A 26,740-nucleotide genomic window follows, 5' to 3' on the forward strand; every position below is an offset into this window, starting at 1 on the left:
GTTTCCAAACAGTATATTTTTATATTACTATCAATGTTTCCAAATAATACAATAATTAATCTTAGTTATTTTATATCTATCATTTTTTCTTTAAAATTTGGTAGAAACGTCATAATTTCATAAATTGTAAAATAGTGAACTTTAAAATTTCGATTATAAGATTACAAATTATGAAACTATTACAATTTAAATCCAATTAGATTACATATCGGCCATCCATCAGTTCAATCGGTTAGTCTCGGGTTTTAGTGATTTTTTTAATATGAATATTTTAAAAACATAAATTGAATTGTCAGATCTCCGGATTAACCGGTATAATCACAATTGGGTTGAATTTAAAAATACTGATTTAAATGCAAAAATATTTTAAATACACACTCTTTAAAAATAACCAAAATATTTGTTAAATTATTAGTGAAATTTTTCATCGTAAAATATCCCGCGCTTCAAAAGCGCGGGTCAAAATCTAGTTATTATTAAAAAGTGGATTGCTTATGTTGTATATTTGGTTTGTTAGAAGTCGTATAACATATCAAATTATACTTTTAATATATTTAATAATTAATAAGCAATGACATATATCCGTAAATATTTTCAAAGTTTAAGGGAAAGTCAGAAAAATGGCTGCTGTTTTAATTGTATTGATTATGATGAAATGATTCCGCCATATAAGGAAAGTTTCTCGAGTTACTCTGAAATAATTATCTCAATCAACCTAATAAGATTCAGAAAATGGTAAGAAAGTAATAGTCCGAATAATCTGATTGTTGGTCTACTTAATATAAAAATCACCGGAAATATTCGGCATCCACCATTTATATGTATCTCTAAATGTAATTAAGTCAATATATATATATAACACGTCACCTGTTGATAACGTCTAATTATATAAATCTTATCTAAAACAAAGTTATTACATTACCAAAATATGAGTAAAATTGCGTTATTTATCAATCAATTAGAACTATTTTTACTAAATCAGATAAATTTAGGTTCCCTTAAATAAAAATAAAAATCAAATCTCAAATCATAATTTACTAATTACGCAGAAAGGGAGAAATATCCAAAACTGCAACCTATGGTATCATGACACGTATCTAAAAAAGAAGGGCAAAATCGGAAACTACAACCTATGGATTCATGACACGTATCTAGAAAAGAAGGGCAAAATCGGAAATAGACATATCGTACAAGATTCCTTTATAGCCTTCCCGGTCTTCTCCTCTCTCTTTCATCTGTAACTTTTTTTCTCTCCATTGAGATTTTTTCTCCAAATTCAAATCAGAATCAAAGAAAATGTTGGCTGTGTTCGAGAAGACGGTAGCGAATAGCCCCGAAGCACTGCAGAGTCCACACTCCGGATCATCGCCTTCGTACGCGTTGAAAGAAGGATATCTAGCGAGTCAATTCGTCTCCAAAAACTCCAACTCCGTCACGCTTAGCCTCGGATCGTCGGGAGTGCTCGCTTACTCCCTTGATAACACCGATCCTCTTGTTCACAGGTCTCCTTTCTCTCTTAGGTTACGCGATTTGATCTAGTGGAATCGTTTTGATGATGTTGACCAAGTGCCTCATGCTTTTGTTTCTTAGATTTTGATTTCGATCTTGGTTTGGATTCTCCAATCGGATCGATCAGATTGAACAATCATTGGCCATTTCGCTGAAGATTTTACTTAGATTTGACTTTGTTTCCCCCATCCGATCTAGGATTCATCTAAGTTTGTTAATGATGATGAAGAAGAATCTTGGTAGGATCGGAGCATGAGATATATATAAACCTGTTTTTGATTTCCTTGTGGTGTTGCTAAGCTTTGTTGATGATGATGATGATGACGAAATGTTGTTGAGCTATCCGTAGAATCTAGGTTTAAGTTGTTGCGGCTTGTGATGTTATTGGTGATGACCTGTTATGGAGCCATCGATAGAATCAGTTACTAGGTTTAAGAGATCTAAACAATAGGTTTAAGTTCTTGCTTTTTTTTTCTGTATATATATTTGCTGATGTGAATGTTTTTGGATTTCTTTATGTGATTTGACAGATTGTTTGCGGTTGTGGATGACATCTTCTGCGTCTTCAGAGGACACATTGAGAACCTTCCGTTTCTGAGGCAGCAGTATGGGCTGAGCAAAGTCACAAACGAGGCCATCATGGTGATCGAGGCTTACAGGACTCTACGTGACCGTGGCCCTTACCCCGTCGACAAAGTTGTCAGAGATTTCCATGGAAACTTTGCCTTCATCCTCTTCGATGGCACCAACAAAACCGTCTTCACTGCTGCTGTAAACTACTACTACTCTTCTTCTTTGATCTGTGTGTTTTTTGAGAATGGATTTTGATGGTTTGTTGTCCATGTGCAGGATGCTGATGGTACTGTGCCTTTCTTCTGGGGTACTGATGCTGAAGGTCACCTTGTTCTCTCTGATGACACTGCCATTGTGAAGAAAGGTTGCTCCAAATCTTACAGTCCTTTCCCTAAAGGTGAATCAACTTTGCTCCAAATGTTTTTGGCTTGTTGTGTGATTGTGGTGATGTAATTCGCTAAAAAGGTTCTAACTTGTTGCATGGTTTGTGGGGGGTTTTGTAGGTTGCTTCTTTACATCGTCGGGAGGATTGAGGAGCTACGAGCACCCGAAGAACCAGCTTAAGCCAGTGCCGAGGGTGGATAGCTCAGGAGAGGTGTGTGGTGCCACCTTTCAGGTTGATGCCGAGGCTAAGAGAGAGGGTACCACCGGCATGCCTAGAGTCGAGAGCTCCCAAAACTGGGCCGGTCATATCTAAACCGGAAATGTTTACCTAAATTTCAAAGCTCAAGCAGAGACGAGACTTTGTTTCGTTTAATATATCTCTGAGACTTTACTTTACCAGTGTTGTTTCTCTGTTTCCGTTTGCGTTTCTCGGATTCAAATAAAAAAAAATAAGATTTTTTTTCATCATTTGTTTTAGATTTGAAGACTTGGGATATAGTCTTTAAAATTTATCTTCTATTCTTCACTTATTAGTGAGATTTAAGATTTTCTTAAAGATTTTATCTTACTTGAAAGCTGTTGATCTCTACTACTAACAGGAACAGTGTAAACTTAACTTGTCTAATGCTTTTAGTTTCAAATACAAAATGTTCTGAAGGCCGTTGATTCCTAGAATGTTTATAATCAAGAGAAATTTAGTTTAATTTGTCAGTTTTCTGGTTATTCTCAACGGTGGAGAATTAAAATGCCGTTTGCTAGTTCTTAGTGCCCGGACACATGCAAGGATATGTGGTTTTGGAGTGGTCTCCCGGAGCTGATTCATTCCTGGTGGTTGGTGCGTTTAAATCATCGTCATCCATCCCAGTGTCATTGACCTCTTTGTTGGGGCTGTTTCTGGCAGGCTATAATTTTGCTTCCTTATGCAGGACTTTTCTTATCTTTGTAAGCATGGTAGTCTCGACTCCATTGTTAGGACATTTGCGGGTTTCTTAATTTTCTTGGTGTCTGTCTGTTTAGCTGTAAGAGGATGTAGTGACTCACTACTAGTGAGGCTTCGATGTGTGGAGATGCGGTTTTCTTCTCTTTTTGTGTTCCGGCTATTAAGCTCCTTTGTTTCCGGCTCCGAGTGGGGACGCGGCTCTTCATTGTGTGTGAATTCATGCTATTAAGCTCGGGTGGTCGTTCTATCTCCCATTTGAGGTGTGATTCCTTCTTTTTGTGGGTTCACGCTGTTAGGCTCGAGTGGTCGTTATTCTTGGGTGGAGATTCAACTATTTTTTGCGAGCGAACTCCTGCTATTAAGCTATGTTTGTTTGTGTTTTCCTGGCGTATAGTTCCATTTAAAGGTAAGAAAAAAGATGGGTCCATTTAGTTTTCACCGTTTCAGTTAAGGTTTTGTTTTTCTTATCAAATGTAATTAGGCACATTACAATTTTTTTTTTTTAGCAAAGATATGAGAGCTATATAACGGTTGAAAACCCATGTTAAAGCACAGCCTCTTAGTCGCGTAATCAAGTTCCATTATCTAAAGAATTCCAGGTTCGAATTAAAACATGAAACTTAAAATAAGACTAGTGGTATGAGGTCATATATGCTCATCGCATAACTTTATTAAGCTTGTCTCCACTTTAATCTTATCACATTAAGTATATTTATTATAGTGATTTTGAACCCTAAAAACTAATGTTTTATTTGTACGATTTTTTCCTTCACCAATCAAAGTTGGAGATCTATTATACGTGCATCACCCCTGAATACATATTTATGCGTGTATGTCTCATTGAAAAAGACAAGAGTAAATTTACAAATATATATAGCTTTTGTAACGTTCTATATGTCATGGATATCACAAAAGAATAATGTTGGTGTTTGTCGGTTAGAGAATGCCCGGAAATTATTTTCACATAAACCAATACGAAGCAAAAACGTAGAGATATTGGACCCTAGGTACGAGTCATTCCCTCTAACGTCGAATGATCTACTTGCTTGTACTTCTCTTTGTCGAGATTAAGTATGGTGTAAAGAGATATACGCAACCAGATGAGTTTTCTTTTGGTAAAAGTTATCCCGACAAGAATATTATAAACATAATTATCTATTTCCATTTCATCAATCAAACTAATCTTATAAATCTATTTAAAAATGTTAAATAAATTATTCAAGAGCAATGTAGCTCATTACAATTAGTCTTTATTAATGCTTTTACACTAGCATGTTTAGAGTTCAAAAAATTTAAATATAAATTATTATAGTATAAATGGAGTTATTTACGTAATTTTTTATATAGCAGTCATCCATATGATAATTCTCATAATATAAATATAAAATAATAAATCAATATTTAAAACTATTTAATATTAACATAAATTGTTGAATATAAAATTAAATCGCAAACACACAAAAAGACATTTCAATGATACATATTTTTTTTTAAATTAAATCACGTAATAAATATTTTCGTCTGGATTTAAGTAACATACTAGTAAATAGATTTTTTAATATAAATTTAATAAATAAGATTTATATAATTAAGTAATGTAATTAAAAATAAATCTATACTATTAAAATAGAATCATTCTGAAAAATCTAGTTATAAAAATTGTTGCACCTATTCATTTTATATCTAACTCATTATATACAACCAAATATTAATAATTTAAGCTTATTATATTAACCAAAATTTATATCCGATTAGAATTGGTCAACACATCCACTTAAATATACATGTTATACTGTTATGTTATGATTATTATTTTCTACATTACCTAAGACTAAGATATTCCTCTAATAAAAACATGAGTCTGTTGGTATATATTTTTAATGTTTTGATGAACCACCATGGAAAATGTATTCATGCTTCTGTGAAATTCTTTGGTCGAATGTTTATGTGAGTTTCGGAGATTATATTTGCAATACCATTTAGTTGTCATCATCTTCCAGTTTTTACTTCACGTTTTTACAACACATAATAAGTACCATGTGGTGGAAACATAGCAATAACGTCTGATTGTTAATGAGTCGGATCACGAGTCAGTCTGTTTCAAAAACAATTGTTATCAGTCCAATTGAAAACAGGTCATATGGGAAGACGACGAACAACGAGACGGAAAAAGAAATCAGAAGCAAATCCTCACTGGTTATTAATAAAATCTTTCAAAATTTTTAATTTCAAAATTTAAGAAAATTTTAGATTTGAGATTACAATACAATCTAGAAACTTAACAAATAGCTACCTATCTCTGTGGAATTATTAATATTCTTCAACATGTTTATTCAAAAACCTTTATTCCGGTTTTTCAGCTTAACCTTACAAAAGCTTTGATTTAATGTAAAATCTTCAGAAATCAAAAAGCTTTTACGAATCATATGCTCAAAATAAAAAACCTGTTTTCAAAAATAATATATACTCAATAATAGACCTACAATATTTAGATCAACTATTTACGAAACCAAGATTCATAAAAACACTTTAGAAAAGTATATGTTACAAAATTATATATATATATATATTACATTAGCTTAAATTTTATTATTTAATATGTTTAAAAATTATTAAAAATCATATAAATTTATATTATTAAATTAACCAAAAATCTGTTAAAGAAATCCTAAATTTCACAACCTCAACAAAAGTAACTCTTATAAAACGCAGAAAAATATAATGAAAGATAGTAGGCTTAGACATTCGGGTTTTCGGATCAAGTACAATTGGTTTGGATGTTACAAGTCCATGCATTTGGACATAACTAGGTCTAATAATTTTTGATTTGGATTCTGATAGGTTTCTTTCAGGTATGGATGGGTCCGGGTCCATAATTCATATACATGTAAATCTTTGGTACATAAGGAATCTGGATCATTCAAGATATTTAAGACCAAAAAAGATTTGAAGTACCCGAAAAATATTAAAAACGCGAAAAATATCTGAAAACAAAAAAAAGTTAAAGTATTTAAATACCCAAAAATCCAAGAATTTACCGCAGTCCGAAAAACTGAAAAATACCTAAAACTTTATCCACATACCCAAAATACATTTTAAAGTTTGAAATTTATTCGAAACTCAAAACTATAACCGAAAATCTGAACCCGGAATTTATAAATATGTGTGATACCAAAAAAATATTCAAAATATCAAATTACCTAATAACACAAAATATTTCGCATAATTTGGTTACCCAATCGAGTCTTGGATAGGACATGTACTCGAATAGAGACTCACATATCCAAAAATACACTATAGGTACTTTTCTTCGATCCAGACCCGAACTTGGATTTCGGGTTGGGTTCAAATTGTTTTTGGATCTGGATAAAAGTACTAAAGGGTTAAGAGAGAATTAGGTAAGAGTCTACATACTAAATCTTAAATAAACTAATTCATAAATTATAATTTGCCTAAATATTTAAACACTAATTGTTAATAATGAAACATATGTCTCAAAATGTAAATTTTGTTCTTTTATCTGCATGAAATTTGTGTGTAGATTTATAATATATTTATTTAGAAAACATGTTAGTTTTATAATAAAAACATATTAAAATATATTTGTGTAGCTTGATAGTTAATATTATATATATCAATGTGACAAGAATCATTTCTAATAGTATAGATTTATCTCATTTCACATTTCTATTCTACTAAACATATGAATTTCATCTTTAAATCACTACAAGAAAAATGCGTTTTAATAGCAGACCATGATAGCGTTTTTTCGCTTTGTGCTATAGTTGACATATCCGTTAGTTTTAGATAGCGTTTGTATTTTTGGAAACGCTATGATAGAATAGTATATTTAAAAACGCTATGATAGCGTATTTTTAATAGCACATTATTTAAAACGCTATCTTTAACTTTTTAAATCTCTAAACCCTAAACAAAGTTTTAAACCTTAAACTCTAAACATAACTTCAAAATCTAATTATTTTAATGTCTAATCTTTAGTTTAACCTCAAACATTAAATAAAAACTCAAAACTACTTTTTTTCCAATAATTAATCTTAAATCTCAATACCCTAAACTTTCAACTCTCATACCCATTTTAATATATTTTAAATTCTAATAAAATAATCCTCTGATAAATTTTAATTCAAATTTTAAACTTCTAAACTAATTTCATTTACTACACTCTTTTATTTTAAACATCTTAACTAACTTCATTTTGCCTCAAACCCTAATCTTAGTCCAAACCCTTATATAAAATTGAATAATAACTTATAAAATTGAATCATAACTCATAGAACTTATAAATTTTTAAATCTACTTTTAGAAACAAACTATAATTAAATTAGTCATTATATCAATGTTTTTTCGAAATTATATATAAATATTTAACTTAATTATTATATTAAATGAATAACATTTTTTAATGGATAAATTTTGGCCCTTGATGAATTTCAATCCAAAGGCCAGAAATTAATGTTTTGTTAATTTTTATCTCTTTTTTTCATTGGTCAATCTCTTAAACACAAGGATAGCTATCTTGACCATTGATTATTTTTGATCCTATGGCTAACAATCACAGATCTCACATCTCTATCTCTTCCTTCTCTCTTTCTTTCACGTCATCTTTCTCTCTTTTTTCTTGGTTTCAGATCTAAAACCAATCTCTTCTAATTCTTCTTTAATCCTTTGAATCTCTATCTTCTTCAATCCTCACCACCAACACACGACCTTCCCACCGTCACCACATGGCCTCCATTCGTTCTCTGTCACAACAGCACCACCACCACGACATGGCCTCCATTCGTTCTCTGTCCCAACACCACCGCCACCACAGATGACCTCCGTTCGTTAGCATCACCACCACCACCACACCTCCATGGTTCGAACTCTCTCTCTCTCTATATGTATGTATCTCTGCCTCTCTCTCTCTCTCTCTCTGTTTTTGAACTGGTATGATTTGGTTTAGGGATGGAGGAGGCAAGGCGAAGCACGCATGATGGCTGAAGGAGGCGAAGCACGCATGATGGCTGAAGGAGGCGAAGCAGGCATGACGGCTGAAGGTGGTGGTGTGGCGGTGAGTAGAAGATGAAGAAGACGAAGAAGGTGGTGGTGGTGGCGGCTGTTTCCATTTAGTTAGTAATTAGGTTTAAGTTTCTGGTTTAGGTTTTGGTTTAATTGGTTTATTTGGTTTATTATTGTTTCCATGTAAACCAGTTTTTATTTATAATTCAATCTAATTTATAAATTATAATTTTGATATATTACATTTTCTGAAACGAATATATATATATATATTTTTAATTTCCAATAATATAAATAATAACAAAAAATATATACTATCAAAGATTCTTTAATTGCATACAAAAAAACGCTATAATATATAATAATAAGATAGCAACACAAAAAACCGCTATCTAAAGTGCTTGACCTATTATCACGGGCGATGATACAACGTTTTATAAACCGCTATCGTATCGATAGATAGCGTTTTTCGTCCGCTAATAAAAGCCATTTTTCTTGTAGTGAATGGATATGAAAAATTCCGAAAAAGCAAACTCTTGATCAAATCCGCATAAAGCAATAGATTTTATGCAAGCAAAATATATTTTTATGTATTGCAAATACATATATCTATTGAATCAAAATAACCCGCGCTTTCAAAGCGCGGATCAAAATCTAGTATAGGAGTTAAATGAACCTCTGACATTTTCGAAAATTCAATAAATAATTGTTTTCTCCCTTTTTCCTCTTTTTCTCATCTTTTTTTTTTTTTGACAACAATGAATTACTCTACCGTGATTCCATCGGTTCAGAAAGCCAACCGGGGGAATCGAATCGACATATAACATCTTTTTGTTTTCTATTTGTTTTTATTTAAATGCTGATAAAATTTTCGAAATATTGAATATAATATTGATATTCTAATATAAATATATATGTTTTAGTATAATGATTATTTCAAATGAATATTATAATATCCGTTCGACACTAATTAATATACATTCGATTGCGCCAAATCCTAAGAAAATGGGCAAGTGGAAAACACACAAAAAACTTGATACACAAAGAATATAACATAACTTTCGTTTAGGCGAAAACTCACGAATCGAAAACCTTTTGTTCGTCTCTTACGTCAGACTCATAAAAGCAGATGTGTGCATGTTGAAGAACTTTAGATAAGTTTTTTTTCGGTTGGGATAAAAGAGGATAAATTTAGTTTTGGAACTTTTAATGGTTGTGAGCTGTGATCTGGTAATTTATTCGAATGTCATCGGGATGATCTCTTTTATGGTTAATCGGGTTTTTCAAAGAACCAATAATTAGGTAACAGCGAACTAAATACAATGAATTAAGACAACTTCTAAGTGATATAATAAGGTTGGTCATGATGTTGTTATCTTTATATTAACTTTTTCCTTGATCACTTAATTAAAGAGAAGTTACCATCGCTCTTAAACTATAAGTAAGGGTCGGTGCATTAATCATAATCCCTAAAAAGCTATGATTCTAAACTATGTGCTGGAAGACAAAAGCATCAGTTAGTTGATTGAATAATTGCATAGATACTAGTTAACTAGTATATCAAAACAATAGTTCATATTTGAATATACAATTGTCCTTCATTTATTTGTGCAGATAACGATACCTCACCAATCACTCAGTCCTTATAATTATAACATATAAGTTTATGTTATAGTTAATCCCCAACAAACAAAAGAGTTATATATAGTTCACGTTAGATTGATGTTACTATTTGGGTTGTAGTAACAAAAAACAGTTGTTGCGATTTAAAAAGTGTATTAAAAATCAGGTATATTTATATTCACATAAAAATATATGGAATTTTAAATAAAAAGATATATATATGAAAATTTTCATTACTAATTTATTTATTTTCCCACAATCCTGCTCAAAATGTAGCTAGCTAGCTCAATTAGCCTTTGAGTGAACTATATGGATACCCTTCATATATACTTTATCTTTTATTTTAAAATATAGTACAATGAATCAAGTCTATTTAAATCAGCTTCTTCATCATCTTCCTCTCATATCACTCTCTATTTTGTATCACCAAACAATATTGTACTTACCATATGTAGGAGAGGTGCACCAGCATCTGATGAAGCTGCCAGCGTGATCTTAACTTCTCTCTCTATATATATAGATTTTGTCAGGGAAGATCAGATCATGTGGCAGTTTCACCAGTTGATGGTCGCATCAACAAAACCCTAATCTTTATCCCATTTGCTGTTTCCACATGTCTGTAAGTTTTTTTTTTTGATGGTTCTCTAATTTATTTTAGTTGATCAAATCTCGGACGAAAAGTGCCGCCTTATCAAGAAAGTGGGTCTTGAATCGAGAAAGCTTCAATATTTCTACAGGTTCTTCACTTGTAAGTAAATATTATTGGAGTTTATGTACCAATGTGTGTAAAAGAGTCCTAATTAATATCCAGGATTTCATTCAAAAGAAATATCCAGGATCTAGTCGAAGAAATATTTTATGTCATTAATTCTTGTATAGGGTCCAGATTAAACCAAATCTCTGACCATTAATTTTTATATATGAACAAATCGTCAATTGATTTTTTTTGTAAGATTATTTGGTTAAAAACGAAAGTTCGTGGACATGTCTTTTCTTTGATTTATATACATGAGATGAGATGTTGGTTTGTGGCTAGATTATGGATATTTCTATATTTAGAATTCAAAATTCACAACTGAATGATTGTGGTGCCAACCTGTTAATTTTCTTTCTTTAATCAAGGCATGAAACCAAAGATCTAACTAGTGACCAAAGAATAATTGATTCCTCACTATTCCTAATTTTGTTTACCATTTATAAGAAATGATGTTTCCTTTTCATTTTTTCTCATTCCTTTTATTTTAGAAGAGTATAGAATAAATTTATTTCTCATCAAAATTGATAAAGAATAATTTTCTTTTTCATTCCTATAATTTTATTTCTCTGTATTTTTTCATCTAGTTATTCCTAATATTTTTCTAATGGTCACCAGTTAAATCCTAAAACTATATCGAGCTACAATGGTTGATAGAGAAACTTACAAGTGTATGTATATGCTATATATGCTTTAACTAATAGCATTTCCAATGTAAACTTTTTCAAATTTGAATAAAATAGAATATAGAATAAAACTCGTTTATTATATTTATGTAGTAAACTGATTTTTACTATATTTTAAAATAAAAGGTAAAATAGGATTAAAATATTTTTTTTACTCTATGTTTTATTTTATTATATTATAAAATGGGAAGGGAGATGCATTAAGAATAATATATTTATGTATTAGGGTTTTCTCTAAAACAGACATAAGTGTAGTTGTATATTTTGTGGGTCTCAATGCTAATAGACTTTTATTTTGTGGTTTTCAAGACATTGCAGATCCAAACCCCAAACCCGACATAACTGACTATGCTTTTGTCCAATTCACATTTTCAGAATCCGAAACGATCAAATTTCTGTTGATTTTTCTCGAGGTGATTCAAAACCCTACGTTGTGTTGGATAAGATTGAACCTCGAATATTAATTTGATTTGTTCTGTATTTTGTTAGATTTGTTCCAACTCGGTGATAGCCCAAAAATTATAAACTCCGAAATTGATCTACATAAAATAGTAATACCAATTGATCATGATGATTATTTACCTCAATTAGGAGACTAATGGCAGATCACCGATCTAAAATTATAATGATCTTCTTTATATACAAATAATTAATAAATGGTGATTCAATTATTGGAAAATATACATTGTCTAAGGACATAACTCAAAAAAAAAAAAATTCAAAGTTTTTCATTGAAGTTTAAAGGTTAGTTTTTCTTTATCACTACAAAATATCATTCTGTTATTTAAGTTTAGGATGTTCTACTTAACCGAATCGGAGTTGAATAACCACAAAACAATGTCTTTAAGAAAAGATTTTACTGTTCTAGCTAAATGATCTTGAGATTTTAAAGGTTAGCTAGTGTAAAAAAATTGACTCTTTTAAATGTTATGTTATGATGATTAGTTAGCCTAGGTTTAAAAATGGAGTCCTCTGTAGATAAATATCAAAATTTTATTTGCTTTTTTTTTGTAACAGCAAGATCTATTAATAAGAACATAGCCCTTTGTTTCATTCTTATCAAAGACATTTGTAAAAAAATACTGGAGACTAGTCTTTCAAATCAAACCAACAAATATACAAAACAGTAGCATATCTAAACGAAGAAAGAAACAGTTAATTAGTTAGTTATTGTCTGTTATGATCGTACGTTTTCAAAAACTCACCTGGTAAGATGTTTCGGAGCGGGTCAGTACTGATTTTTGTCTCGGTGATTATTAGCAAACAAACGAGTGTGTGGTGCCGCTTCTGTACTACGATGAATATCACCGGTGGCTGATAATTCGGTTCAAGCGACGTACAAGCCTTACGAATTGCATCCAACTCGTATAGTAAAACCTGGTAGAACTGCCCTTCACTTACTCCATCACTGCGCTAGTAAAAAACACCACCGATGAGGAAAAAAAACAATTACAATTGTACTGAAATGAGAAGAGAGAAACTTACGGGTAAAAGATGATTCGAAGTGGTTTCTATTAAGCTAGATGTTGAGTCTAATAGTTTCTGCCCTGTTGCTTTCCTAAACGAGATCAGAAGGTCCCTACAAAGTAAAACTTGTGAAATCACCAGAGATAAAACTTAAACCTCGGAAATTAAATCATTGGCGGTTTATTACCTGATCATACCACCACTAACAGTGCCGCCTACAGGATCTTGCCATGTTTTTTACAAATCTTGTATAAGTTCTTGTCTATGAGCTTGAGCACAAAACAAACCCGCATAGTTCGTTACTTCAGGCCAGTCTTGCGAAGCAACAGGCTAACCCCAAAAAACACACACACAAAACCAAGTCTAATGAATGTTCAGCTACTTGTAGTTTTTGATGCAGGTCGTGACTATGTGGCTAGTTTGCAATACGGGGGGAAATGTTATTGCGATTATTGTCACAGCACAGATGTAGAACTTCATAAACAAGAAAGATCACATGTAGAGCTTCTTCCTCTCAGAAACAGTTAAAAACAATAAAGAACTCTGTTTCTCAATGTGCATTTACTTAGTTACCTCTAAGTCTTAACTTATTTTATGCATTTTACAAATATTTCGGGTAAAGTACTTATGGCTATTCTTTGACTTAGCTGTTTGGGTTTTTGTAGGGTTTATGTCCAGGACTATATAATACTCAGAAATACCGTTTACCTGAAAAGACAGCTGGTGAAGATGGAAACCGAGCTATGAAGAAGAAGAAGAAGAAGAAGAAGGACTTGCTCCTCATTATGAACCAGTTATATCTGGTGGTAGTAGCTGTTGGAACTCTGTTTTTTCAAAGTTGAATAAGATGATTTTTTTTTTGTTTTTCCGGTGACTTTTACGGAAAAACCAGTGGTTTTCATCACCGGATTAATGGCTCATTGTAAAGCTTGCAACGAACACTACAATCTAGTATATTCACAAGTCAAAAATAGATTAAAATTGAATGAGAAATGAAGCCATAAAGTGATGATCAATTCGGAATCTTAAACACATTTTCATTTTAGACTAAATGTCAAATTTAATGAAGTCCTAAGTCGGGGAGAAAATGTACCAGAGAGGAGTATATATGTGTACTCACTCTTATCGATTTTATTTCCTAGTTTTCCTTAACCTCACTTTTATATTATTGTTTATATCAATTCACTTTCAGTAGCAGCGACCAAACCGGGTCAAGTTAACCTTGTTTTGGTTCTTGATGTTTCTTTAGTTCTTTAATTAATAATCATCTTGCATCAAAAAAATATTGTGGTATTAATTGCATCAAAAGCATGAAGCTTTGAATCTAAAACTAGTAAATTGTTAGGCACCATGGAAAGTCTCCTCAAGAACTCGAAATTCAAAGAACCTATACCATCTTTTGAAAAAAGACTCCGATTCCAAGTTTTCATAAATATTGTTATTTTCTTATTCATAGGTTTTAGATTATTTTAAGTGATAGTGGAGACAAAGTAGCACAGTTGAGTAGATTTACTTGTTGAAGGTGTGGGGGACCAAAGTATCAGTAAGAATCAAACTACATACAAAAGATAATATTAACATTTACAAAGTCCCAAAAAATTATTCTCACTGCTCGATTAAGATTTCAGATATTTTTTTAATCTCTTTCTGCCTCTCTCTTTTGTGATTAAATATGTATAATTTTTTTTAAAAAGAAACTAGAATCCAAGGGCACTTGCTTACAAGCTGGCAATTTTTATATATTTCTTGCTGTAAATTAGCTCTGGATTATAATTAACTTCCTCTTTGTTGTGCTCATCTGCAAGTTAGGTTATAGCCAAGTTAGGTTATAGTTTGATCCAATCAAAACCCATTAACAAGCTGTGGATTCTTTTGATTTGAGCTTAATCCTAATATAAAAACTTGGTTTTATGATTAGTGACATTTACTTTTTTTTTGTAAATGAGTGACATTTACTATGATAATCTTAATATGAGATCTTTGTTTGATAATGCATTTTTCAAAAAGTTAAACACAAATCTAGCAAAAAAAAAGAAAAGAAAACCATAACACAAAAATGGTTTCTGTTACATAAAAAAAAAGAAAACACAATGTTCAGATTTAGAACTTTCAATAGCACACAACATAGATCTACACAACTAGAGTTTAAATTAGACATTTCCTCACAATTATGCTTAACACCGTTTAAGCCTTCTCTCTGGTACATTTGTTATCATCAGAATCAAGAACACCACAAGAAAGTGAATATTTTAACCGATGAGGAAAAGATTCACAGTTATGTTCGTAAGACACATCTTCCCCCGAAAACCCAAGCAGTTTCAAAGCTCTTACAAAACAGAGAAAACAGAAAAAAACTCTGTTTCTGAATCTTCTTTTATTAAACACTACAACCGAGACCTTTAGCTTCTGATCCTTTCATGATCCTTAGCCTCTTACAAGACGAAACAAACATCCTGTAACAAGAACAAAACAAAAGAAAACGATAAATACACAAAAACACCTAATCAAGAGAAAACAAAACCTTATGAATGTGAAATATATTTACTTACTCCCAAGGAACATCTCCAACAAGCATCCAATCACCATCTTTGTCTTCATAAGTAGGCACAAAGTCTGAGCCTTTATATCCTTCTCTCTCAAAATATTCTCCCACAGAGAATTTAAACATGTTTTCAAGTGATTTCATCAATTCTGAATATTGCTTATACACCGTTAGATCTATCTTCCTCAGATAGGGAGCACCATCCATACTTACTTTCACATACATTCCTTGACCTTCAGATTCATTTTTCTTTGTCTGAATATTGTTCTTCCTGTAAGATCTTACAGGTGGCCATCCAACAATCTGAGCCCTGAAATGAACAAAATTTGTAATAGATTAGATCAGATCTACAATCATCAATACACATTTTTTTCAGACAGAGTTTTCTAGAACACTTACTTTGGAGGAGAAGCTGTTTCTGTTTTTCCAGTAGATTCAATATCTTTCTCAGTTTCAGGCAAGGCTCTTTTGTTGCTTCTACCGCAAGAAATCTTTTGTTTCTCTGCTTCACCTCCATCTTCTGTTCCTGGTAATCCCAGTCTCAGCTCTGTTGCCTTTAGGTTAACAAACTCATCACAAACTCCAACGTTTTCCATTTCTTAACTAGGTTAGTCTTCAAAGAAAGAAACTCTGTTCTTTGTGTGCTGTCTTAGAGAGAGAGAGAGAGAGAGAGAGAGAGAGAGAGTTATTGATAATATTAGGCTTCGTGAAGAAAGAGTGTTTTATAGGAACTGAAAGTCCTTTTGTAAAAAAAAAAGTCCTTTTGTAAATTTAGAAAAATAAAGATTATTTTGAAAGAAAAATAGAAAATAACTTAAGTTAAGGACAAAGGCAAAAGCTAAAGATGTCGGGTAGCAAACAGTAGCATCAACTTTGATGCAAAGTGTGTCCCATCATTTTGGGGACATTCGTGGGACACTTTCATCTGTAGCCAAAAGATACTTTCTTTGATTGTAATGGACGGTATAGATACATTACGTATTTTCCTTGTTAACCCTAATTCAAGGAAGTGGGGTTAAAGTATGATACACTCATGTGTAGAATATAAAAACCCTTTTCTTTGGTTGAGCGTTTCGGGTTTGTAGGGTAAGCACTAGATGTGGTCTGCCACGTGCATCTGTCACCTCTCTCTCTTGAAGCCAAGAGCTTACTCTTTCTTGTATGTGTGGTTCTTGATAAATCAAGATTAGATCATCCCAGTCAACAGAATTCAAATCTTAGCTGTCTTAGGTCAAACAGATTTGTAGTTTTTTTTTTGTGTGCGTGTTTATTGACTTGCTTTTCTAACGTTAAAGTAACTTTTAAGTTAAAATTCTGGAGATTGTTCCAGTGTATTATATCTCTTGTTAAAGGAACAACACATTGGTACTTATTAAAAACTCATTGATTTCTTTACAAGTCATTTCAACCCCCAACTTTGTTTCTCTGTCTCTATGAAACTTCTATGATCTTTCATACATATGAATCTTGAAACAATCTGACAAGAAATCTACTCAAAAGGTTTTTGTCTTGTGACAGTTCATCATCTATGTGGCCTTATAGTTTTTGGGTTTTGATTCTCTCTGTTCTTTGTTCATGTTACAGCAAGGCAGTTGCTGTACACGTTTTGGTTTAGTGGACCATACCAAACCAATGTAATTTTGGCAGGGCCTTTAGCATGTGCAAATGCTGCACTCAAAAGTTATCTACCTCTAAATAGTTTGAGACCGCGTTGAATATGATTTATGGACTACGACATTTTGGAGATTTTTGGGTATATATCAGTAGTTATTTCAGAAAGGGGAAATTTCAACGTAGTGTGGTATATATTGTACACGCTAAACAACAAAACTTTGGGTTTGATGTGAAGTGTGATTTGTGAATCGGTGGGTTTGTTATGTGGTGTTTAAGCTTGTAAGTTTATCATCACTACCTAGAATGTGGTGTTTAAGCTTGTAAGTTTATCATCACTACCTAGAAATTAAATATCGAAAATGAGATATATCTAAAAGACACCGGGGTTGATAACATCCCCCATCCCGGGTTCGATTTCGTGGTCATAATTGCAAAACACAATGTATATGGAATCTAAAATAAATTTTCAGAGGTTAGCCTATCAATGTATAATTAATGTTTGGTTGATCCACAGTTCGGTCCAATCAGTGATACAACATATAGACATGATCATCCGTTTATCTCATCATTATATGTTAGGTAGGGTAGGCAATACGAAAGTTTCATAATGAAACTAATTATATTCGAACTCCAACACATGTACAATGTTTATATGCTGTAACCGAACCGAACACTGCAACCAATTTCCAATATATATTTTTTTTTTTGAACTTAAAGGCAATTTCCAATATATATATATATATATCTTTTGTGAATGATTCAGTATATCATGTTGTGAATGGACCTATAATTTATTTTAAATTTTTGAAGAATGATTTGTGCTTTGCCGGAGTGGATATATTATAAAGCTTATCTGGTCGACAAATAAGTAACAAAATGATTTTTATGAAACATTAAATCAATTAATCAGTAGACAATAAAAATCTAAAGCTTGCAGCAAAATAATCTTATTTTAGTAAAATATTACATTTCTAGAATATTATTTGAGAAATTAATTTTACATGTGTCGTTCTCACGTTAATTCATAAAGTGATCTATTACAAAAATATTTGTAATGAATTAAAATATTATACATTAATAATGTCATTATTATGGTTTCTTATTTTTATTTTCGTTTTTGTTTCATAATATTGTTGACTTTAGTTTCCTTTTTATTTTAAAATTTTCTTAACTACATAAAATAGAAAAAGGAAATATCCATAAGACTAAAATACTGAAATCATATTTATATAAATAAATAAACTTGATTTCTAATTTTTATTTAGTAAAAATAATGATATATTATTTTTAAGAATTGTTTTATAAATAACTTTATCTTAAATAATATAATACTAAAAGAAGAAAATATTTGCTATATATGTTTTTGATCAAAAATTAGAAGAGGAAACAAAATATTCTAAATAAAATATATCAACCTTAGATATAGAACTTTTTCATTTACAAAATAATTTTTAATACATCAAAACAACAATTTAATTTGAATTTACAAACTATTTTAATTATTTGGTAATTATTGATATCTGCTCATAAACATTCAAAATTATATTGGTTATGTTTGTTTGTTTATGCAACTTTGTAATCATCATTTTACTTTAAAAACATTGTGGCCCAACATCAAATATACAAAATATTTATTATATATTTATATATTTTAGATGATGAAACGCACTCATGTAATGAATAAAAGTAATCTGATTTAGTTTGTAATAATTTATTAATATTTTATTTTAACATATTAATTAATATCTTAAGGAGGTTGTTTCTATTGATCTGATTTTGATTGATGATGAGATAATTTTTAAATTTCTGTTAATTCTACAATTATAAAAATCAAAAGATAAGAACCATATTTATGCAACAAAAAAGAATGATTTGGTTAAAAAGTCCGAGAAAAAGTTAGTAAAGTGAATCAAAATAATTAACACATTTAAGATCAATTTTTATACGGATAATTTAAAACTTTAGAAATAATATCATGGCTAAGTTAAATATATATTGCACAAAGAATTATAACAACTCAACAAAACAACTTATAAATAAAACTTTAATTAAAATAATATAAAAATATACAAACAAATACAACTAAAACTAATAAAATATTACCCAAAATTATCATATTTTGTTTTTAAAAATATTAATGCCCATAGTTGCGGATGAATCACCTAGTTCACATTTAAATAAATATTATTTAATAAAATAAAATTTATATTTCAAGGTTATCCTACGAAGTGTGTTTTGACTGAACTAGTCTTAACCTGTTTTTTTTTCTTTCTGAACCCATGAATCAGTTAAAAAAAAAAAGTCCCGCATGCTGATGTGAAGGATACGGTATGAAATAAGGTACTACTTTTGTGGCAGCTCTGAAGCCGATTTTGTAAAGGAAATTGTGAAGGAGGTCAAGTGAATTATTGCATCAATTGGATTTGGAAGAAGAAAAAGATACTCGTTTCGGGGAAAAGGAGAAAGCTTGAGAATTGCATTCTCCATGTATGAATGCTTCAGCATTATCATCAAAATGCTGGGACATAGACTAGAGCCCCTCGTTCCTGGAGATCCTCAAGACGACTGAGAAGATCAAGGAAACTTTACCCTAATATGAATGGGGCTTGTTTATTCTAAAACAACCCAAATTTTAAGTCTATCATCAATAATCCACAATAATCTTTGTATACGCGAAGTTAAGCTTCTTTTTGTATTGGTCTCTAACCTTAGCACAATGTGTGCGTGTGTCTTTCTAACACTTAGATGAGTTCTTTTTTTCAAAGAAAGTCCAAAGACTTTCATAGAACATCAAGACATATAACTAAGAAGCATAAAATTATTAGTTGAAATCCAAAATATTTTTACAAAAAAATCATCATACTAGTAAACTATCTAGGATGTAGTCAATGACTATAGGAATTCCAAAGAATTAAAAGCCGAAGACATAAGTAATAAGCATAAACTTCTAAGTTAAAATCCAAAACTTATAAAAATACGAAGACCAATATCATCCGCTGAAACTAAAAACACGATAGGCACCCCGGGTTGGACGAAAAAATCTCATCCATCTTCCTCCTCATTTTATCTTCGTCTAGTCCTTCTCCAGAGACGATAAGTATAACGTTTTCTAGTGATACATCCCTTACTCCTAAAAGATAGGAAAAAATCATTAGGATATATCGTTTGGCTCAAATATAACCACTAAATTGTGTCAGTGTACCTTTACACTTATAGATATAAGCTAAAGCTTTCTTCTTGGCTTTTCCACCAGTAACTCCATACTGGAATCTCAATTCTTGCTGCAAATAATGAAATTACATTAAAGTTGTGAACTTGTGAAGAATAATATACAGAGTCAATACAGGTTTCTGAATGTGTAAAACTATATGCGTATGCTTTTTATACGTGCTTCCTCACAAATTAACTAACCATCTTCTGAAAGCTCTGAGTGTAACGCCCCGACCGTCCACGGCTAATGGGCCACCCACGCCCGCTCTCTCGGCCCGTGGGCCCCATCCCATCCGACGGTCGGTCGTTAATTTTTCAAGGCTCGAAATCATTGTTTACTGACCCTGCAATCACCACCCGACCTTTCCCCGTGCTTTGGCCTCACTCGCACGCTATCGCGAATCACTTTCCGATAGGTCACCCATCCTTCTACTACTCCAGCTCAAGCACGCTTAACTCTGGAGTTCTTTCAGGATGTGCTCCGGAAAAGGTAAGTCAACTTTGGTGACATAGGTAGCCAAATCAATTCTCTTAAGCCTTTTCACATATCACAACTCGGGATGTTACACTGAGAGTTGGGAATTTGAATAGAGGTGATAAACTGGAAGATATGAGTTTCTGTGTGTTTAATGAAGAGACTCTATTCTATTTATATGGATATGAGTTGATTGTTACCCCAAAGTAATTATTAAAAAAAAAAATTTACTTACTTGTCCGACCGTGAAACAGAAATAGTCCATAAATATTATAAGAAATATTTCATGCTTATTTGAAAAATATTCCATAATTATTTAAATGGAATATGTATATTTATACCCAAATAATATAGGAAATGTTCTGTAATTATTTAGATACATTTTAAATTTTAATTTAATTTCATAAGTTTTTAGTTAAATTCAAATACCCTGTTTTATTTCAGTTAATACTTGTTCATAATTTTAATAAACCCTTAGAACTATAAAAATATTTTATTCACACTTATTGAGTTTTTAATCAATTCATTAGACTTAAAACAAATGATTCCAACGTAAAGAGCAATGTTATTTCAGTTTATCATTATTAAGCTGAACAATTTTGATATCAAATGCTTAATATATATGAAGTTCCAAAATAAAACTTTACCATTTTGTTCAAAAATGATTTATTATCAGGGGCGGATGTACAGCCATACGTACGGGGGCATGTGCCCCCATCTGATTTTATTTTTTCCTTTAGTAAATAGTATAAAGTTTGATAATGTCCCCTACTGAAAATTTGACATAATGTATGTGCCCCCGACTAAACACCTTCCTGCGTCCGCCCCTGTTTTATTATCTTAATTTTTAATATGTAAATAATAAATTTGTGAATGGCGCCGATGGTAATCTACTTCTTTTTAAATGTAAACACAATACTTTTATCAATGCGTAATATGAAAAGTTCCACGTTATATAACCTAGATAAAATCTATCATCACGATTGAACTGAAGCTTCTAGGGTGTTTAGGTATGAGCGTTCGGATATGATCCATTCAGATTCAAATAGAGTTTTTTGGATTTTCTGATTCTGACTCTTAGGCCCCACTCGGATTTTATATGTGTAAGGCCCATGAACACTGGCAGTCCAAAGTGCTCTTCTTTCATGCAAAGAACTCATGCACCCATGTTATCTTCGAAATCTGTTTCAGGCTATTTACTTATCAGTCTACTGTATGAGTGATGTGGCCTTTTGGCTTCGCTCTTTTGCTTTAAAAAATGGGTCGAGTTTTGACAGTCCCAGTTATAACTACCAATCTCATAACTCAGAGTCAACTCCATAACTTGGAGTGAAGGAAGGTCTTTCTTCGAATACATACACATGTATATGTATGGATTCTCGATTAAGCTGGTTAAGCATAGATCCAACTACTCGAGTTGTTAGAAAACTGAGAAAATATTTCCTTCTAGCATTGTCATTTACTCAAGCTTGGCAGCTTGGTTTAACGTAAGTCCCTACACAATAGCTTGTTGGCCATAGCAGAGACCGTCATACTAGTTGAGCTATTCATAGTACACATGAGCCATGACTTTCATATGAGTCTAACTGAAATTCGGTGAAACGTATTTGTAACATCGCAATTTATGATATATGATAATATATGGTGTAAAGTTTAAGAGAATTGATTTGATTAACTATATAACCAAAGTGCATAAATTTTTTTGGTCACACATTTAGGGAGAAATTCAGATTAGGCATGTTTGAGTTGGAGTAGTAGAAGTAGATATGTGCATTCAGATACTCTCTCGGATATGGGTACAATCCATTCAGGTACCATATTATTTTAGATCGGGTCCGAATGGGTTTAGTTTTAACCGAAATAGCCAAATTATCCGATTTGACACGGATATTTATATGTAAACTACTCAAACCTATCTAAAAATAACTAAAAACTAAAAATACTAAATATATATGGTTCAAATAGGTTATTTTTGTTTGAAAGTAACCATAGAAACAATGTTGTTTGGGTATTTTTTTTATCCAAAGCATCCATTTCTATCTATAAATAATCAAAACAACTAATATATTTGATTTAGAATTTTATTTTTAGGTATTATTACAAATATATTATAATAATAGTATAATATATATATATATATGTGTGTCTGGATATTTTCGGATACTTATTCGGTTCTCAGTACATGTCAGGTTCTGTTTCGATTTCAGGTTTTGGAAATGGACCTTTCCAAATACTTAGGCATGATCTGAATGGGTTTGGTATCCTGATTTTAGGGTCGGTTCTAGCTCGGTTTTTCAGGTGTGGATATTATTTTCAGTCTTAGTTAAAAGATTGGTGATTTGTTGGGAAGTGATTCTTGATATCATGCGAATAAAAGCAAGTACGAAAAACATCATGTAGTGATTGCAGAATAACTAAATAAGTTTTTTAAACCTCTAAAAGATTAAGGTACCAGAGTCGTACATGACGAGGAATAGTTGTTAGTAAAGACATTTTTAATGTGAAATTTCATTTCTCTAAAATGAAGTAATTATAATGAAGTTGAGTAAAATTCTATTTTATTCTTAGAGTAAAAATGTAATAATGAATAAAAGTAAAATAAATATTTTATTTATGGAGTAAAAAATTGAGTAGAATTCGAATATTTTCACCCCAAAATCTATATCCTTGTTTTATTTTAGAGTAAATTATGAAATGGGGTTCGAAATAATCTGAGGATCATTAGCCAAAAAAGTTCATTATAGTAGAGGTAAGGCCTGAGACACATTTCTTTATCAGACAAGAAAAGGATTGGCGTAAAAGGAATTGGAGAAAAGCATTCTAATACAATTTGGAGAATGGGAAAAAAAAAGCAGTCTGATACTTATTTTAATTAAATAGATAAATTATAGCTCCACCTGAAATGAACGAATCGAATTTTATAGTCAAGTCGTTCACACAAGGGAAATTTCCTTCCTATTCAAAAGTAAAGACACGTCAAAAGAAAATATTGTTGAAAAGATACCTCACTTGACTTTCTATATGGCTATATGTTTCTCTGTTTCCTACGTCGATTGACTTTGTCCAGAATTATCCTCATTCCTCACCAATATAAACAAGAAAGTTGGATGCGTTGACCATGTGTTAAATCAACAAAACCCCAACCCCACGTGTTTAAATAATAACATATATATAAACAAACACGAGATGCACAACATCAAACCACAACTCGAGATCCTTAACGAAGTGAATGAGAGACGAATATGGATAACTTCTTTCTAGATTCCATTTGGCAAGAAGAAGACATATTCTGGGATCTGATCGCCGGTGATGTCTCCGGCAATGCTGACAATACCGTAAGTGTACTAAACAGAAGCGCTTTTAAGTCATACGCGAGAAACACGGAACAGGCGATGGTATCGTGTTCATCGTCGGTGAACGTGAACAAGAGAATGTTGAATCTTTTGAGAAAGAATTGGGAGGAGAAGAAAAGTGCGTTAGCGCCGGAGAAGGAGAGATGCCGACGACATATGATACAAGAGAGGACGAGAAGAGTGAATCAAAAACAGAGTTACTCAGCTCTGCATTCTCTATTACCATTTGCCACTAAGGTACAAGACTTACTTATGTCTATTATATTTAAGTGAAGCTTTATTTTCTTAATGACTTTTTTTTTCTCTTAACACTTTGATTCTTTACGACTTAGAGTCACTAATTATTATGATTATTGTTAATCTATATACTATTTAATATATAACTGTAAAAAATGTTTCAGAATGACAAAATCTCGATTGTTGAAAAAGCGGTAGATCAGATTCGGAAACTAGAAGAATATAAGAAAGAACTGGAGAGAAGAATAAATGCGTTGGAGGCAAAATCAACAGAGATTAGGTTTAGTCTACAAGAACCCTTGTCTGGGATGGATTCAATGGTAAAAAGTCTTCAATGTCTTAAATCAATGGGTACAAAACTCAAAACGGTCCAAGGCAATTTCTCTCCTCACGAATTCTCTGCGACCATGAACATCGAGATACAGGTATATGTCCAGTTCATTTTTTTCCAGGTTTTGGACTATTATTATTATTATTGAGATTTTTGAGATCTTTACATTTTCCCTGTTATACTTTTCTAATTGAAGTAGTAGCCTTAAAATTAAACAATATATAATTTTATGATTATGGAACATATAGAGAAACCAACTGCGGTTAGGTTTAATTCAGTTCACGTTTCTATCGCTATGATATACTATGTATTCGGTTCACATATGGTAACATATTGAAAACGCGGTTGAAATCTGCTATGTGCCAACAAACGATAATGTGATAACTGATTCTTTAGCTAGGACTGCTCGTACCTTTCATAGATCGCTTTGCTACTTTGATTGTTCTATTCCGGTCTGGTTACCCAGACCACCTCAAGTTTGAATAATATAATAATCTTTTGATGCCAAAAAAAATAAAAAAAAATTCGTAGTTGGGTTTCAGTTATCCAAATACTTTATTGTGACTCGAAAATATATACAATGTACATTCACAAACTTGAAAAGTTTAATCAGCTTTCACGCATGATTAAGAAGTGGATGTTAAGAAGAGAAAAACATAAGCAAATTAAAACTAACAACTAACAATTCTATATACGTAGAAAATATTATTTACACTTAAAATAAGTTTTGGAAGATAAAAAAAAAATTGCAATCAAACTTAAATGCAATTATCAGAACATAAAATTATCAGTAGTTTACTAATTATTAAAATATACATTAAACTAAGTACTAGAGTTATTTTCATGTTATAAATATTTATTCAGGATTGAGTTTGTGTTTGGTATGAGTTTTTTGGGATATCGAAAACTTTCGAGTTTTTTTTGGATGTTTGGAATCGGGATTGGTTTTGGTAAAACTCAAAACAAAATGCTATAAATAAAATCCATTCAAATATAATGTCAAGTTTTTCGGTTGGGATTAGATCATTTTGGATTTTCGAGTTTATTGTTTTGTCTATTCCTATAATTTATATATATTTTAAGATTAGTATTAAATATACAGTAAAATTGTCGTATAAATAATTTTACTTATTTCAAATACTATTGACTAGATAAATATAATTACTTGGTTATTTTTTATCAATAACAAATATAATTATTAAAATAGAAAAATATTTAATTTGTATGAAAAATAAAAACAACACTATTTTATAATTTAACACGAATTAACATTATATTAAATATTTTTGGTAGATACAAGGAGAAGAGGTGGAAGAGATAGTGGAGAGAAGACTCCAAGAAACTGAACGGAAGCTCCTCTTTCTCCGAGGAGCTTCGATTTTCGAAGACAAATGAGCTTTTTTTATAAAATTTCTGTTTTTTGAAACATGATAGCCTATTTATTGAATAGTAAATATACTCGTCCTTTTACAGTTAACTAATTATAGACTTTGAGTTTAGAATTAAGAAGTAAAGTTTTAGAATTTGAGTTTAAAATTTTTAAAAATAGAAAATAAATACTAAAATCTAAAAATAAAAATTTGGAAAATGGTTTCAAAAAGCATTTTAGAATTTCAAAAAGATGAATAAAAGAATTCGAAAAATTATAAAAATTGTATATAAAACATATAATTCAAAATTATAAAAAATGTTTTATTATTATTGTTATTTTTACTTTATTATTATGTGTTTATCTATAAAGTAAGATGTATAAGAATATTTTGCATATTTAAGAGTTCTTTTTGTGACAAAAATTTAAGAATAGATATCAGAGAGAATTGTGTTTTTGAAAAAAAAAGTAATAATATTATTGGATATTAGACCATTATTAACTTCAGTTTCTTAACTAGAATTATTAGCTTCGGATAAGAGATGGTTCTTAACTTTTCTTAGATTTTAACTAAGAAAAGTTGAGAACTGACTCTTAAAATAAGAGATATAATATTTATTTTTAGCCGAAAAATGAAAGAAAAATAAATAA

The 26,740-nt window shown here is 31.2% G+C and overlaps 3 protein-coding genes and 3 long non-coding RNA genes across 6 annotated transcripts; 4 read left to right on the forward strand and 2 right to left on the reverse strand.

Moving 5' to 3' along the window:
- The first annotated feature begins 1,238 nt into the window (after positions 1 to 1,238).
- Positions 1,239 to 2,934, forward strand: LOC108823371 (stem-specific protein TSJT1). Its single transcript, XM_018596551.2, has 4 exons — positions 1,239 to 1,502; positions 2,040 to 2,280; positions 2,359 to 2,479; positions 2,586 to 2,934. Exons 1-4 carry the CDS (start codon positions 1,297 to 1,299, stop codon positions 2,777 to 2,779), a joined length of 762 nt encoding a protein of 253 aa, XP_018452053.1. The 5' UTR covers positions 1,239 to 1,296; the 3' UTR covers positions 2,780 to 2,934.
- A 4,994-nt stretch (positions 2,935 to 7,928) lies between these two features.
- LOC108826082 (uncharacterized) lies at positions 7,929 to 8,665 on the forward strand. Its single transcript, XR_001945348.2, has 2 exons — positions 7,929 to 8,285; positions 8,373 to 8,665. It is a non-coding gene; the product is annotated as an uncharacterized LOC108826082 (long non-coding RNA).
- A 1,471-nt stretch (positions 8,666 to 10,136) lies between these two features.
- Positions 10,137 to 12,065, forward strand: LOC108824425 (uncharacterized). The gene is made up of 2 exons (XR_001945223.2): positions 10,137 to 10,799; positions 11,801 to 12,065. It is a non-coding gene; the product is annotated as an uncharacterized LOC108824425 (long non-coding RNA).
- Positions 12,066 to 14,919: 2,854 nt separating this feature from the next.
- LOC108823540 (auxin-responsive protein IAA4) lies at positions 14,920 to 16,191 on the reverse strand. Its single transcript, XM_018596772.2, has 3 exons — positions 15,900 to 16,191; positions 15,508 to 15,810; positions 14,920 to 15,411 (listed from the first exon to the last, which is right to left on the reverse strand). The coding sequence occupies exons 1-3, from the start codon at positions 16,094 to 16,096 to the stop codon at positions 15,336 to 15,338; spliced, it is 576 nt and encodes a 191-aa protein (XP_018452274.1). The 5' UTR covers positions 16,097 to 16,191; the 3' UTR covers positions 14,920 to 15,335.
- A 3,723-nt stretch (positions 16,192 to 19,914) lies between these two features.
- LOC130499664 (uncharacterized) lies at positions 19,915 to 20,918 on the reverse strand. The gene is made up of 2 exons (XR_008938549.1): positions 20,317 to 20,918; positions 19,915 to 20,244 (listed from the first exon to the last, which is right to left on the reverse strand). It is a non-coding gene; the product is annotated as an uncharacterized LOC130499664 (long non-coding RNA).
- Positions 20,919 to 24,012: 3,094 nt separating this feature from the next.
- On the forward strand, positions 24,013 to 26,344 carry LOC108826229 (transcription factor bHLH92). Its single transcript, XM_018599613.2, has 3 exons — positions 24,013 to 24,389; positions 24,554 to 24,814; positions 26,014 to 26,344. The coding sequence occupies exons 1-3, from the start codon at positions 24,042 to 24,044 to the stop codon at positions 26,113 to 26,115; spliced, it is 711 nt and encodes a 236-aa protein (XP_018455115.1). The 5' UTR covers positions 24,013 to 24,041; the 3' UTR covers positions 26,116 to 26,344.
- The last annotated feature ends 396 nt before the right edge of the window (positions 26,345 to 26,740 follow it).

The sequence above is a fragment of the Raphanus sativus genome, chromosome 9, assembly GCF_000801105.2.
Source record: "Raphanus sativus cultivar WK10039 chromosome 9, ASM80110v3, whole genome shotgun sequence".
In the NCBI taxonomy this organism is placed as follows: domain Eukaryota; kingdom Viridiplantae; phylum Streptophyta; class Magnoliopsida; order Brassicales; family Brassicaceae; genus Raphanus; species Raphanus sativus.

Bases quoted from the DNA above. Each gene is read 5' to 3' on its own strand.
- LOC108823540 (XM_018596772.2), bottom strand. From the start codon at position 16,096: ATGGAAAACGTTGGAGTTTGTGATGAGTTTGTTAACCTAAAGGCAACA. The intron at 15,811-15,899 runs GTAAGTGTTCTA...TGTTCATTTCAG, and splicing joins GAAACAGCTTCTCCTCCAAA to GGCTCAGATTGTTGGATGGC. The intron at 15,412-15,507 runs GTAAGTAAATAT...TTCTTGTTACAG, and splicing joins GTTGGAGATGTTCCTTGGGA to GATGTTTGTTTCGTCTTGTA.
- LOC108826229 (XM_018599613.2), top strand. From the start codon at position 24,042: ATGGATAACTTCTTTCTAGATTCCATTTGGCAAGAAGAAGACATATTC. The intron at 24,390-24,553 runs GTACAAGACTTA...AAAATGTTTCAG, and splicing joins TATTACCATTTGCCACTAAG to AATGACAAAATCTCGATTGT. The intron at 24,815-26,013 runs GTATATGTCCAG...TATTTTTGGTAG, and splicing joins CCATGAACATCGAGATACAG to ATACAAGGAGAAGAGGTGGA.
- LOC108823371 (XM_018596551.2), top strand. From the start codon at position 1,297: ATGTTGGCTGTGTTCGAGAAGACGGTAGCGAATAGCCCCGAAGCACTG. The intron at 1,503-2,039 runs GTCTCCTTTCTC...GTGATTTGACAG, and splicing joins ACCGATCCTCTTGTTCACAG to ATTGTTTGCGGTTGTGGATG. The intron at 2,281-2,358 runs GTAAACTACTAC...GTCCATGTGCAG, and splicing joins AAACCGTCTTCACTGCTGCT to GATGCTGATGGTACTGTGCC.